The 15,202-nt window shown below is 40.5% G+C and overlaps 1 protein-coding gene across 2 annotated transcripts in view; it reads right to left on the bottom strand.

Moving 5' to 3' along the window:
- The window catches only part of brinp1 (bone morphogenetic protein/retinoic acid inducible neural-specific 1), a 137,927-nt gene that overhangs the window by 81,597 nt on the left and 41,128 nt on the right, over positions 1 to 15,202 (bottom strand). For both annotated transcript variants that reach the window (XM_058617378.1, XM_058617377.1), the window contains exon 2: positions 3,968 to 4,235. In XM_058617378.1, the coding sequence (XP_058473361.1) occupies positions 3,968 to 4,185 (218 nt within the window). In that variant the 5' untranslated portion in view covers positions 4,186 to 4,235. The remainder of the gene's footprint in view (positions 1 to 3,967; positions 4,236 to 15,202) is intronic.

The raw sequence follows: 15,202 nt of genomic DNA, 5'->3' as shown, positions 1-15,202 counted from the left end.
ATGCCTGTCAAAAAACGGAAATCAAACGCTGGCTTCGGTGAAGGACTAGGGAGAGAAGTGGATGACAAAGATTATTCTTGGATATCCGTGAAATAACAAAAACAGATTTGTCATGTAACGACGCCTCCACTTTTTTTCTGCCAATCTGTCAAGTCTGCTCTCATAAACGTGATGCTCGCACACCGTAGAGGCATCAACTGAAACGCTGAATGGAGCGGCATTGAGCGTGGCCAAGTGGAAAGGGAACTTGTCTTGTAACCAACCGGAGGGTTGCCAGTTGGAGTCCCCACCAGGCCAAAAGGGCTGAGGTACTGAGCAAGGTACCCAACCCCACATTGCTCGCTGCTGCTCAGTGGCTGCCCACTGCTCCTCCTTCCTAGTAGAGGATGGGTTAAATGCAGAGACAGAATTACCCCTATAGGGGATTAATAAAGAATATATAAAAAAGAACTGCATTGTGGGTCCATTGCTTCGCTTTGCCCCTTTCTTCGAACAAAGATATGGCCACGTGCGGAACATAATGTGTGTATGTGCAGGATTTAATGAGTCCGAAATTTAATGAAGTGACAGATAGACTTTGCCATGGAACAATGGGACAATGAAAGAAAACACACAATGGTCCAATTTTTCCATTGCAAATGAGTAGGGATTTTTCCATTTACTTAATTCATCCTGCTATCACACTTACAGAGCATATGAGACTTCACTCTTGATGACTGTGTCTGAACTCAGTAAGTATGCATTCAACTAATTTCAGCTTTTGTTAGTACTGCGGGCAAAAAAAAAATAAGGCTTTGAATTGGATGGAGTGTTATTTTGCCTTTGTTCAATTGTTCAATCCCATGGATAGATGCTGAGGTTTTGATGAGCGGTGGTCCAATGACAAGAGTAGGTCTATCAACCCTTTCTATTCAGACACTTCAGCGTGCCTTTTCAAAGTGTAATCAATCAGAGCTATGCATTTTCATAAATATTTTTATTCTAAATAACAGTCCCCATCTCACTTCTTTGATTACAGTGCAATGCTGATTTGAGCCCTTTAAAATGCATTAATGGCTACGAGATTTGCATTTATATTGGATTTTCACTCAAGCTCACAAGAACCTGAGATAGAGCTCTGCGAACAAAGACCAAACAGAGAACACGCATCATCTGATACACATTCTACCCCCCATAATAGAGTACAAGCGACTGAATGAAAGATGCTTGTATGACCAAAACAGGCCATCGAATTTCAACAGTTACTGAAGCACACACTGATAGACATTATTGAGCTGTGGCTCTGATACAAGAGCAGTACGAGGCCGGCAGTGAAAGTGGCTTTCTACTGACTGATGAATATAGGGGAAGCATTCATTCATGTACACAATACAGGAAAATAAAAAACAGGATCCAGTTGGGAGATTGCAATCAGCGGAGGCACAGTATGATTACTTACACAAAACACTCTCCAATCATTTCTTTAAGTGATAGACGTTTATAGAAGCAGAGGGTAATTGGTGCCCAGTGGTGTGTTTTTACCCTTCAAGCCACAGTGACCTTTTCAGAGCGCCAGGCAGGAGAGAACGGCACCTCGTCAATCCGTGTTTATCCTTCAAATTAGGCACAATGCCCATGTTATTAAAGATGGGGCAGATTTGTTTGTTGCTGATCAGATTGGTATTGTCCATGCGGCGTGCCTCTGGGATAATCTCTCTTGGTAAGAGAACGGGAGTGGACTGGATGCTTTGTCTCCCTGCAAATCTGATTCAACCACTTCCCACCACTAAATCGTCGAGGCAGAGAGTGTCCCGGGGGAAATTTACAAAGCGATTCAGTCCTCATTGCTGGTTAGAGTACAGCAAGAGCCGGGCAATCATGTGCCATGGAGGACCGCGCGTATGTATGATTTCATTCCAACTGAACACTACACCAGCTGATGTTACTTTTTTTTTTTATTCCCAACCTCCATTTGGACTAATTGTTGGCATTAACTGGTGGTCCACATTGGGTTAAAAATCTTTGGAAAACACTTGGACCTTTGGGGAAAATTTCACACCCTTGCCTCCAATACTATCTATGATTTATCAATTATTAATGGGGTACTCAATTAATCATCAGTTTTAATAACCCTTTAATTAATTTGATAGAGTTGATTTTAATATTCAGAACAAGCTCTGATTTTTCAGATTCTTAAATGTGAATATTTTTATTTTTTTTTATAAAGAAATAAACTAAATTGAATAATTTTTTGTTTGTGGACAAAACAATTATTTTGTCAACATTTTGACCTTGAAACTATGACATTCTCCGACAACATTTTCAGTTTTTTTTTACGGACCAAACAACTTGTTGAAATTGATTAATCAAGAAAATAATCAACGGACAAATGGATTATTAAAGTAAACCTTGGTTATATAACTTAAACTCTTAAAAACAACTGATGATCATTGTGTCACATATGTACACTGCAAAAAAAACTGGGGAAAAAAACTGGGGATCAATCACTAAGTCAGGAAGTCAAGTGCACGTAATAACGCTTTCTTTTTTAAGTCAATCATTTGCAATCACGATTCACAGAAACCAAATCAAGGCACACTGCCGAGCCTTGTTTTAAATTGTAGATAAGGATTTAAAAACAATACTTTCTTGTAATTGTCACAAGGAAAGGGACAGGTGATGGATGAGATTGGCGCTAATAATGGTTTGTTAAGAGGGAGAAACAACTAGAGCCACCTGGGTCTGGCAAAACTCCCAGCAGCACCCAACACTCAAGCACACACACTGTTTTAATAAATCACTGCAGCATCACACACACACACACACACACACACACACAACCTTCCACTGCTGTACGGCGTCTGTGAAAAGCTGCTTTAGTACTTTTGCCTCTGAGATTCATGTCTCCGTGCAACATCCCGCTCTGTCAAGTTACACATTATGCAAATGCATTGTTTACTGTTCATGTGACAATATCAAGGCACGAAAGCCGGTGGGGACTGCCGGTTGCGGCAAGTTACCAAGAGAGATGGAAGAAAGGGGAACGAGAACAAACTCCGTGAAAGAACTGCCAAAGGAATGTGGCAAATGACTCTTATGCTTTCTCTGTCTTTCTGTAGTTCAGAGCCCGGAGAATACAGAGCCAACGCCTGAGTCTATAGGAAAGAGGATGTCTAGCCATCTAATTCCTCTGCTTGTACCTCAGTATGTCGACTATCACAAGATGTGCAATGCAAAGCAATTGGAGTACGAGGAGAAAAGATGGACATTGTGTCATGAGAGAATTTAGTGATCAGTTTAGTGGTTTAAAGATGGATGTAATTGTAAAGATTCCAATCCAGGTTAAGGTAAGAAATGAATGTTTATATGTCATAAAAAGACCATGATATGTAAACAAAGATTAAGGAAGCATGTTAGATTGAAATACTGACTTCAGTGACAACAGTGGTACAGCCGGTATATTCACAACGCTAGTTGCATAATACCTTTGGGCCCTTGAAGGCTGGGTTTAGCATAAAGATATAAGAAATAAGGGAATATGAAGTTTTATTTTATTTTAATGTCAAATTACTCCTTTGTGCCAAAAAATCTCAGTTTAGGGGTTTATTTTATTATTTTTATTTTAGTTTGTTCTCATTCTGTGCGACCCGTTCTTTCAACCCCATGCCTGTCTATGTATCGCCAACCTTGTGTTAACAAATACATAACATAATAAATAAATGTGCTTTTTTTTCTACTGTGTGTCATTCAGACAAAGCAACACAAAGACTTGAGTAGCGGCAAAAAGAGTGCAGAGGTCCTATAGTGGAACAATTCATTGCTATATGAAAGAGAGAGTGAGTGAGAGTGTTGATAAAAGCGGCACTTAATAGACTTAAAATGTCAACAGTGTTGCAGTTCGGAGCTAAAATCTCAAAATAGAAAAAGCATTTAAACAGGCTCTAAAAAGCTAGTGTGGAATCAGTCCGCAGGCTGAAAGTGAACTCACCTATAAATTTTATATCTGGTCGTAAATCCTTTGCTGAATTTTTCCACAAAGAACAGATAACTTTGAGAGTGGTGGAAAGGTCCGCGGTCAGAGATGAGCCAGTCATATTGCTTGGTGACATGTTGCTCAGTTGCCAATGGGTCCTGGCGGGAAGACTGAACTGTTATATGGTCCCATATAAACAGGAAGCAGATGACCTCAATAAACCTCCAGTTCATGCTTTTTTTTAAGCCGCTCTCCGTTCATTCTCGCTCCATTATGTGGAGACCTGATGGGAGACAAGAAAAGAGGGAAAGGAAGAAGAGGGGAGGGATGGAAGGAAGGGAGGGAGGGAGACAGAACGAGAGAGCTGTTACATGACAAAGTCTATTTTAGCAAAACAAGAAAATGTCATAGTGTTAGGTTAATTGTGTTGTACTGAACAAAATAAGATGGTGCCCTTGTCACTGTCACTTTGCTGTGACATGATGTGTATTTGTTTTCTGCCTTCACTGAATTTCTCCTCCCTAGAGGATTTTTTTTAGAACGCCACACAGATTGTGCCTCTCCATATAAGGCTTTTGCAGATGAGCATACAGTACATGCAGGGCTGTGTGAATGTCTTTCCATTTTTTTTTTTTTACATAATTGGTGTCATGATAAATTCTGACAAGGTTACAAGGCTTCCTCATGATATGTTATGACATCTAGCCACTAATGTGGAAGAGCACCATCTCCCTTTACCCAGTGGTGTCAATTACGGCGAGAGGAAACTTTCAACTATTGACTCGCCACTTCATGAATAGTTTAAAAAATGTTGTGAGACAAAACGCCGTCTTTATTCATCAAACACACAATGAGACTTCACTTTTGGTCGCACTAATGTTTCAAGTGATGGATAATTCAATTGCAATATTGCCCTTAGCATTACACAGGGGTACTGTAATACAGATGACGACCCAGTGCAGAAATGCTTTTTTATTTAAATAAAACTGTACATGCACAGATAAGCAAAGGAGCTATGTTTGTAGGAAGACGTCATCTAAAAACAGATGTAAACAAGATAATGTATTAAAAAAAACCCACAAAGACTGAAGATAATAATGAGTAGTATGACTTACTTACATGTCCTAACATGCTCAACAGCACTTCATAATTACCTATCTTATTTTTATCTCGCAAAAAAAAAAATCCTTTTTACATTGAAGAAAAACTCATCACATCATGATTAATTCAAAGAAAGAAAAAATAGGATTTCAAACAAAACAGTAATATGACTCCGGACATTCGTAAAAACTCGGCAAAAAGAAAACTCTCTTCCACTGATAAGGAAATGACTTTCATCAGCAACTGCATTCCAGAACTTTGGCCCCCTGACCGTGGAGTGCCCCAAAGTGTGCTGTCAAACATTACTGTGTGCAAAAAAAAAAAGTCCATTCTATTCATGGCTTATTAGACAATAACACATCATAAGAGAGCAGAGAAAATGTAATGGGCCTAATCTTTCCCTGATAAATAGATGATAAACTACGTGATTGCAAAAGTTGAAGTAATCACAGTCGCTTTCTAAAGGGGAGATTTTCCTCCTGTCACAACGTGATTAAAAGTGGCAGATCACTTTCTTGACATTTGAATTAATTCCTTATTTAATTATTAAAAACTATGCTTCGCCAACTTGTTAAAGGAACAGGGAAAAAAAAAAAAAAAAGAAGGAGAAGAAGAAGAAGAAGAAGAAGAAGAAGCAGTAACCGGTGTCTACTTCTGTAACTAATTATGCTGCCATATTTATAAAAATCAGCTCTTGGCTGTCATGACACTTCTATAACTAAGAACTTAAACTTAGAAAACAACATTTCAACTATAATTGTATATTTGACAAGTTAAAAAAAAAACATCACACATCACGCAGACGCTTTGGCGGCAATGACAGGATATGACAGTGTACTTAACAGGCCAGGTTTAGTCTAATTACTCTGACTAAATTAGGGTTGGCTCGCACACTAAAGTAATACATAGCCTAATGTAATTTGATAAACAGGAATGATGCCGAGGAGGTTATTGATAATGATATGGCCTTGTGTAAAGGTGCGAGTGTAAATGAGCGATAATTCATATGCAAATGTATGAAAAAAAAAAAAGGCCGAGCTTGAGCGAATCAATCTTTAATGAATGAATTGACTTCATTATTTTGTTGGCGCGTTACACTTGGTTCTTTTCAATTGTCATTTTCTCATCTTCTAATAAAGCAATTTATAAATAAGTGTATATAATATAATACAAGATAACATAACAAGCATTCATTGAAAAAAAAACTCCCACTGTATGGCACTATGGCTTTTTGTTGCTCTGCGACTAAACCAACAATGCTGCTCACTCCCATGTTCATACCTTCTATATAGAACACTGAGTCAGAATTAAAGGAACAAAACATTTCCACCTTGCAAAGGTTTTTTTTTTTTTTTTTTTTTTTAAACATGCTCTAAAGAGCAACCCTCTACCATGAAAATCAGCTCTGCAGTTGACCAAGAGGCTTAGTCACTTCCACCACCTGAGGTATCATTTTGCCCTGAATCCCTGGAACCTCCTGCAGGGAGTTACATTTGCATCCATATGGCCACATGATGAGAGTAAAATCCTGCTTTTTTTTCCCCCTGTACACCAGGTTTCTATTCATGTAACGTCTCTCTACTTTGTACAGCCATAAATAAATGATCAAACTCATGCAAGATTTGAACATCATCTCACCTTAAACTGATCTGTTGGTTAATATTACGCAAATCATCTCCTCAGTCAGGATTTGTCCTTATAATGAATAGAGTTCATGTCATTCAGTGATGGATTGATCGAAATGCATTGTTAAACCGTTCTGGTTACTCTGGCCAGACAGCGTTGATGGACACCACTGTGCCTTAAATAAGCCTAAACTAACGAGATATGGTTGAATTACGTGCTTTAAAATTAACCCTTTGCTTCACTGCAGTTTGGGCCGTACTTGCACTTGCAGCCACGGGCCAGCAGTGACATTTGGTCCCGAGCCCTTGCGTCCATGTCATGTCGCTTTCTCTCACAACAGGTGTCTAATTAGAGAGGACCAGGGTGGGGGTGCACACAAGCTGAGGCCTACCAAATGAAACCAAGGTAAACATGGCATTGGTGCGTTCTGTGTAAAATAAAACATGTGAATAGTACGTTTTGGCAGTTTAAGAGGCACAGTCCTCATCGGGAGAAGGACGGGGTTGGTGGCGAGACATCGGCGAGACAGGAATGAATGTGCACTGCCACCATCCCAGTTTGAGGACCCCACTTTAAATCGATACACGTCGATGCAAAAAAAAAAACCCTGTCCACATGAAGCGGTGTAAATGAACCTCTCATATTTTAAGGGTGGGAGACACGCGGTAACGTCCGCCAGCTGCACAGCAGGAAATTATCGTCAAATTTGGAATTAGGCACGCTCCAAGTCGTCCCTTTCTATTTAAACTTGGACGCTGCAGAGACCGATCAGCAGCATTTACTACACGGGAAAGTTTCTCTCGGTAATAAACACATTTCCACATGCAGTAAGTGCTGACTCACTCAAACGGAATACACAACCGTGTAAATAAGCCTCTGATGATATTAAATTAGCTTGGGAGGAAATAAAACATTTGGTTAATAATCTTTGCCCAGATTCAATGCCATCGCAAGGAGAGCCAAACCATTTGGCACAGAACCACGGGGACAGTTTAACAGCTGGATGGGTGCCATCTACAACGGCCAGTCCCTCACAGGTATTGAGGAACGGAACTGCATCGACAAAGTATGAAAGGAAATCAGGGGGATTTAGGGAACAATAATCATCCATCCCACATTATAAACGTCAAGTTAGTGGTCAAGGGTAACTCTCACCAACTGTAATTAATGTCACACAAGCTGTATATTCTCTACATGTTGTGAAAACACTGCCGCCAAACCTTACGCTTGAGTTGCACAAGCCAGTGACATACTGCCATGAAGGTCAGAATAAGTTGTGGACTGAAGCAGTGCAGCACTGGAGCGATGCTGGCACCGTGCCCCTGATCTCCACTGAAGTGGATTTGATATGTTCAAAGAGGAAATGCTTTCCTTGAGAGGGATGCTTATGGCTGATCTCGCTATGATGGAGGGAAATATACTCACAGGACCTGGCTGCCAAGGGAGAAAATGTATAATGGTTCAGGCTGCAGAGCAAACACGCAACACCTCCCTTCCTTTACCATCCTACCATACCATAAAACTGGAAAAATTAGATCTTTCGTCATAAAACACTTTAATTTCTACAAGTAAGCTCTGATTGGAAGAGACTGGATTTGCATGGCTGGTTTGTCCGAATTTTTTTTTAGTGCTAGCAAATTCCTTTTTTTCCTCAACCTTTCTTTAATTTTGTGACTCCTGAGATCATGTTTCCATGTTTATTACGTACAAAGACACTAAATCTGACATGGATCTTACAAATTTGCGACAGGATTTGATTTGTGACATGTTTTCCAAATCAGCTTCACTCCGTCTGTATTAGATTAAAAATGTGAGCACGACACCATCCAAACATTAAAAGACTATTGTGTAGGATTAATTAAAGTAAACTAAAGGTGATGTTATTATTGCATGTTTTTTTAAATGTGTACAGAACACACACAAACACTGCAGCCTTTGCAATCCGCTAATTGCTTTGTATACAATTGATTTTTTTTGTTTTTTATTTGAAAATGATTCATTGTTCAGCTCTGCCGGGGCGGTATGACAAAGAAAAACATTCTATTTTTCTCTTACTTGCAGATTATACCTATTTGTATAGTGGATTAGTGAAACAGAGAGGAAGAGACAGAGAGTGGATCGTGTTTACCCTTGAATAAGCAGAGCAAAAAGGGGAGGATGTCTGCTTCAGGAAATCACAAGATAGGACAAGGGAGGCTTGTTTTCTCCATCCTCCTTTTAAACAGCCTTATTCATGCCGCAACTCCTCCTCCATTCTGGTTAATTCAAGGGGATTCAATCTCCATTCTGGTCCAGTCACTTGCTATGCCAATCAATTCCCCTCTCTCCTGTGTGGGGCCCTTAGTGTCCCTCTTTATTCTATAAAGTTCATAAGAAAAGGGAGGCTTGTTCTCCTTATTTATATTCTAAAGCCCAGGGAGGTAAGAGATCAGGAAAAAATGAAGCCTTTTGCAAAGGGACAGGTAGACAGGAGGGAATTAAAGTAGATACTCTGCATTACTATGCTATTCTTCTACCCGTTGCTTGTTCCCTTGTTCACCAATATGTATTATTTATTGCATGCATTATTTGTTTATGGGACTGTATAGATATAATAAAAATTGGGTTCTCTTTGAGCTGTTATGAGCATGACTGCCGCAAATCAAATTCGCACTCTGTGATGCAGGTATAATGCGCACAGTGACGTTAAAACTTTAATGTCACGGACGGCTGGCAGCCTAAAAAATGAAATGTATACTCCTCTGGGTTAGCTCATATTGATATGACCTCACCAGGGACCAAGGGGTTATGGGAGACTGATGCAAGGGAATGACAAAATGAGGAAAGGGAGCGCACAGTTGCGTTTAAATGTGCCAAACTGGAGTCATCTGAATTCTGGAGGTTTGTAATTGTGCTCACAGCCATGTCTGGGAAAAGTGTGGTAAAGGTCTGCCACATGCAATTGCTGGGAAGCAACAGAGGAATGGGGGGGGTGGGGGGGTGGGTAGGCCGTGCAGCTGTAACTAACTTCATTTGTACTGGATTCTTTCTTCCCCTCAATCTCTCGCCTTGGTCCTCTTGTTTCTTTAAACCGGGGCTGCAGTGGCACCCTGACCTTCAGAAATCATGGCTGAGCAAGCAACACTCGTGCCTGATAATTAAATTCTCTGGTTGGTCAGCAACCAATCAGCTCAGCTCGGGGATCAATGGCTGATTTTAAAGAGCAAACTAATTCACTAATGGTTAGAGTTATTCCAATTTACCTGGATGCTGAATTATTGTGTCCAAACCTATTCAGCGCGGAGAAGGATCAATGCTCGCCGAAGAGGGGGAGGCACAGAAGGGGGGAGTGTGTTGCATTTGTCATGTGAAGCAGTGCAAAGGATTTGCTGGGAGGTTTATTTGATAGCTGCTCAGTTGAACATCAAGAGTGTGGGGGCGGTTTATGAGATGGCTCTAAACAACCACCATCGCTGTCATAAAGCAAACTAATTAATAAGGTTTCAGACTAAGCATCAGAGCAAACACTGTGGATGGTAACGGTAGAAGGTTTCTGGGCATCAGTCTGATAAATAAAGCATATTGACTTTAACATATAATTATGAAACAAAAATACAATTCATGAGGATTCTAGAGGAGTGATATAAAAACACTGCAATGCCTGAATTATAATTTTGTTCCAGGCGGATTTTTCCCCTTCGCTCTATGATTTTATTACACAGTACTGACACCAATGATGACTGCTGCGACGGCGAGAGCTCAACTTATTTTCACAATATGTCTCTAAAACACATGTGGAAATGCATGGCAGCGGTGATTTAGCCCTTTGGTGAGTTCTTTCCTTTGCAGGAGAAGGTGTTTTGAGCTGATAGGAGAAAACAGAAGCACAGTGCCTCTCTATCCAGCATCACTGATGCTGGCTACGGCCAGGGACGCCATCTGTTAGCACATCCACCACTGCTTCTATATGCAACTGAGGCCACATTACAGATGAAGATTGATCATTTGTCAACTCGCAAATTGGCTTTCAAGTGCTTTCTCTAATTACTCTGTGTTTTTATTGATGAGAAACCACTGACTGCTTTCCTTCGATTTACTTCGCTGGCCACGCTCTTCGTTTTGAATATGTCGTTTCTCACCTTTCTATCCAAAGGCAACGGGGGCAAATAAAAAAAGGGAGTGGGGGGGGGCGGGGCTAGCTTAACCTTCAACCTTAACTGATTTTCCATGCTACCTGTTCTATTTATGTTGCTCTGCAAAAAGAATAGGATTCAAAGGAGAAGAAAAGGGAAAATGGCAGAGCAAGTTTCTATTCCCTTTAATTGGTCACACTCAAAATGCACCCAGAAGACCCTGTGAGCAGGAGTTGCTGGGAGGATGTAAATGACACTGTTCGCACAGCAGTTCCTCATTGTGCGTGCATGTAAATGTCAAGTGATGTTATCAAATGTACGATTTCCTCTAAGTAGATCTTTGAGGTCTACACCGAAGAAAAGGGGGAGGAACAAACAGCAAGGGATGTCTCAGAGGGAGTCTGAGACGTCCCGATGCACTGATATAATATGTACGTCTGTGATATAACTAAAGTATATACAGTATACACCCACACTACTGTCCTGCTTAACACCTGAACGCGTGGTCTTCCGTCTTTCATTTCCGACAGTTGCGTTCCATAAATTAAAACAATCGCGACGTGCAGCTGTAATTACCAGCAGAATGAAACGGCGGCTCCTCCTTCCTCTTTTCTGCCTTCTGTGACTGATCTGTCATAATTGCTTGTGTCTGTAACAATTAATTCAAATCTCACTATCTGCACCGAAGGGCGGGGTGAGAAGTGTTGTTGCGAGGCAACCAAAAGTCTGAAATGGGATTGCAGAGCTGCGTTTTATTTTAGAAAAGACATATGTGAGAAAGTGTCACCTTATCAGGGCGAGGACGAGATTTGCTGATCCAGTCTCATTATCTGAGGTACAGGACTCTGGTAGGGGAAAAGAAATGTTGCTTCTTTTCTTCTTTTTCTTTTTTTTTTCCCCCATCCTGGATTTTATCAGTCCCTGCACAAGTTGAAGCCTGAACAGTCCAATGTGTTTCTCTCAAACTCATTCCTTTCCTGGTTGAACTTCTAACAACCATCATACTTGAGCAATGTGTGCTGACGGATGTTTATAAATCACAGAACAACGGTACATTTCTGAGTTTTCATGACAGCCTTCCTCTTTTACCCATTTTTAAGGACGGTAGGATCTCTGACTGAAATACATAGTAGCAGGTGCTGCCCTCTCAAGGGACTGGACCACTGACAGTATGTGGAGAGAGGTTTTGTCCAGGTGCAGTGGGTTATTTTTGTTTGCCTCTGCTTCCCCTTTTTACTCTCTGCACTCTGATGACATGCCATTCCTGAATTTACCGACCTCATTTTCCTCTCAATTTAATGTTTACTTTCCTCTTCACCCTTTGACGAATGGCTAATCACAAGACTTTGGCAAGAGTTCCTTATCTGACCAACCGCTTTGCTCTCCAGCAGGAGGAAGAATGGGGTGTTAAGGCGATGGCCACTGCTCCTATTGTTCCTAATTCAAAGCCATAAATTTGGGAAATAGAAGGAAAGCAGGGGAGCAAGAACAGACTCAGTGGGAACCATAAATCAGCTAAATCTGCAGAGATGCAGAGCAGATGGTGAAAAACAAAACAAAAAAAGTGCCTCCATCTCAATTCCTTGCAGATTAAGCATTGCTAAGCTAAACTGTTCCATAGTGTGCAGGTATTGCGTCAGTGCTCTGCATGAATATGTTTATTCTAATGGTGTTTTGTCCAGTGGCAGAATTAATTCCCCCCCTCCCCCACACTGTGAATGCACATACAGTACAATCTCAATTGCAATGTAGAGTCATCTATTAACCTGCAGTATTAGTCTTTTGTAATTCTTTGTCGTACAGTTCATTACAGGTCTCGCCCCCATGGAGACCCATGTTGAATACCTTTGTATTTGTCCCTTTTTATACTGAAACCCACACTGCATTTGCAAAGTTTCTTAAACGACAGAGTCTCTGTATTTGCTTCACGCCTCCAGCTGAATTGGACGCATCTGCTATTCAGCCCCAGGAGCGTTTTCAGTGATTACCCTGCAGTGCCAAGGACAACAAAAATGAAGTCCCACAACGGATGGAAATCTTTCACTTGGATGTATTTAGAGAGGTTGTCACTGTCTAATTAAAGGCACAAATATGATTGGCCAATAGATTTGAAAGATACATCACAAAAGAATGGAGGTCACAGTTTGTTTTTTACCATTAGTTATTTATCAACTTTTGTATTGAATGCCATCATGTCATGGCTCGCACTGCCTTCCACTGAGTGCTTCATAGCGTCTTTGCATGGTAGTGGTGAGACTTGAAGAGAGCATAGACGGTCATCACAGTATGCAGAGGCACATGTACAAGGGCATCCTGAGCAGACATATCCAGGCCCGATACGACTAAATGGATTGTGATTTTTTTTTGCTGAGAAGAGCCCTTTCTTTTGTGCGCCATATTTTGTGAGGTTATCGTTGCAAAAATGTGCCCTTGATATGTGCTACAGCAGCCCACTTGTACCCGTCCCCACGTCAAGATTAAAAATAGAGTGTCTCTTGACCCCGTGCCTTTGAAAGTCTCCCACTGATGCTGTGGTTCTCCCCGAAGCCTTCCTCGTTTTATCCCATAGCTCAGAGGTTTTTGCCATAAGGGTATTTTTAATTCACATTCACCCTATCAAGATGGAGAAAAAATGGAATCATGAAGTGAATTATGTCGCAATAGTATGTAAGCATGTGTAACAATGCCTAAACACTGTATAGTAAAATAAGAGGGTGACAAGAAATTTATCTGCTCCATTATATAGTGCTTTGGTACTTTCTAAATCTTGAACAAAGGCAGCCAGTGGATTTAATTGTAACTGCTGTGGATCCATAATGTATGAAGCTGCTGTTTCAAACCTACAGGGAGTGAGAGTTTAATGTTCAAACAACACATGTTTAGTGGAGTATAAACTACAGGGATTATAACCAACAGGTGGACTATATGCAGCATGTATCATCAAAGAAGACATTCTGAGGCTGCCAATTCAATTTAATACACTTGTTCAAGTTGTCGGAGAGTGAATTTTGTTCACAGAAATGATTATTATGATGGTGTTTTTAGGGACGATAAGAGCGGATGCCCCTGCAAACTTTCGGTTGGTTGATTTCTTTTTTTGCCCGCTTCACTGGTTTCCCACCAATGTAATTACATACTCTTTTCCCACATGAGTCAACCTTCATTTTTTTTTTATTTACAGGACTTCAAAATCCTGTGTGTATATCTGAAGTTAGGGTTAATTTTGTGTTAATCAGTTCGTTCAGCTCTGTATTGCAGGATGACCATCATACATTAAAGCGAGAACATTGTTTTTTTTGTTCTGATAATAATTCTGGTAATAAGGTGTTCGCACAAAGAATAATCTTGATTGTGTAAAACAGAGTTCACACATTTGTGATCAGCTCCAATGCAGATAACAGAGAGGGAGTGACTTTTAAGCTGACTTGATTGGAGGATGAACTAAGAGGAGGGTTGCCTCTGGAATTTTAAATTGATCGGATAATGGAAGGAGCCGGGAAAAGGAGGATGGAAGCCAAGAGGTGTGGCTTCAAATGAGTAATGAATGAAAGAGAAGCCTAGAGGTGAAGAAATTAAAAATGAAGCAGCCCTCCTTATTAAACTTTTGCTAACCTCATTTGCAGTGATAAAAGACTTGTCTGATGAACCAAGAACACTGAAGCAGAGCGTCAAAGTACAAGCACATTGTATAGAGTCCCTTCTGAGCCCAATAATACGTTGGCAGAGTGTATCACTTTATGTTTCTCCTCTAAATGTGATCTGCTTTCAAACACCCTAAATGTAGCCAGATTGTTATCCAGCCAAAGGCTACTGTATTTTTTATTTTATTTTTTTTCCCCCTGCTCACCACTTTGACTTGAATATGCTACATTGCCTCTTCTCTGTCCTACATTGGTGTCATGTCGGTGTGCTGAGTGTGCATAAACACTGGAGAGGATACTGCTCATGCAAGCTTCACCTAGACTGGCCTCTCCATCATTAAAAGTAACAACACCAGCTCCATCAGCAGCAGCGAGGTCTCCGGGGATCGCACACAAGCGGTTTTTTTTTTGTGTTTGTGTGCTTTCTGAACTTGTATGTGCTAATGTAAATGTATACTAGTCCTTGTACCCACAGATCCAATCAATGTTCTTCCATTAGTGAAAGATGGCATAGTGTACTCTGGACTGTACAAATGTAATGTATGTATGTATGTCTATAAATATATGGTTGAGTGAGCAGAGATATAGAATCAATGAGCAAGATCAATGAAACACATATTGGTAATGTGTCATGTTTTACAAAATACTATGTTGCATTACAGTATGGCAATCTGGACCTTGTCTAGTTAATACACAGTTTTCAATTATTGCGACTTTGAATTAGAATACCTGACAATTCTCTATATCTGACACTTAGTTACTCCAGCTAT

The sequence above is a fragment of the Solea solea genome, chromosome 19, assembly GCF_958295425.1.
Source record: "Solea solea chromosome 19, fSolSol10.1, whole genome shotgun sequence".
Lineage (NCBI taxonomy): Eukaryota > Metazoa > Chordata > Actinopteri > Pleuronectiformes > Soleidae > Solea > Solea solea.
This window is presented reverse-complemented; position numbering and strand designations above follow the sequence as displayed.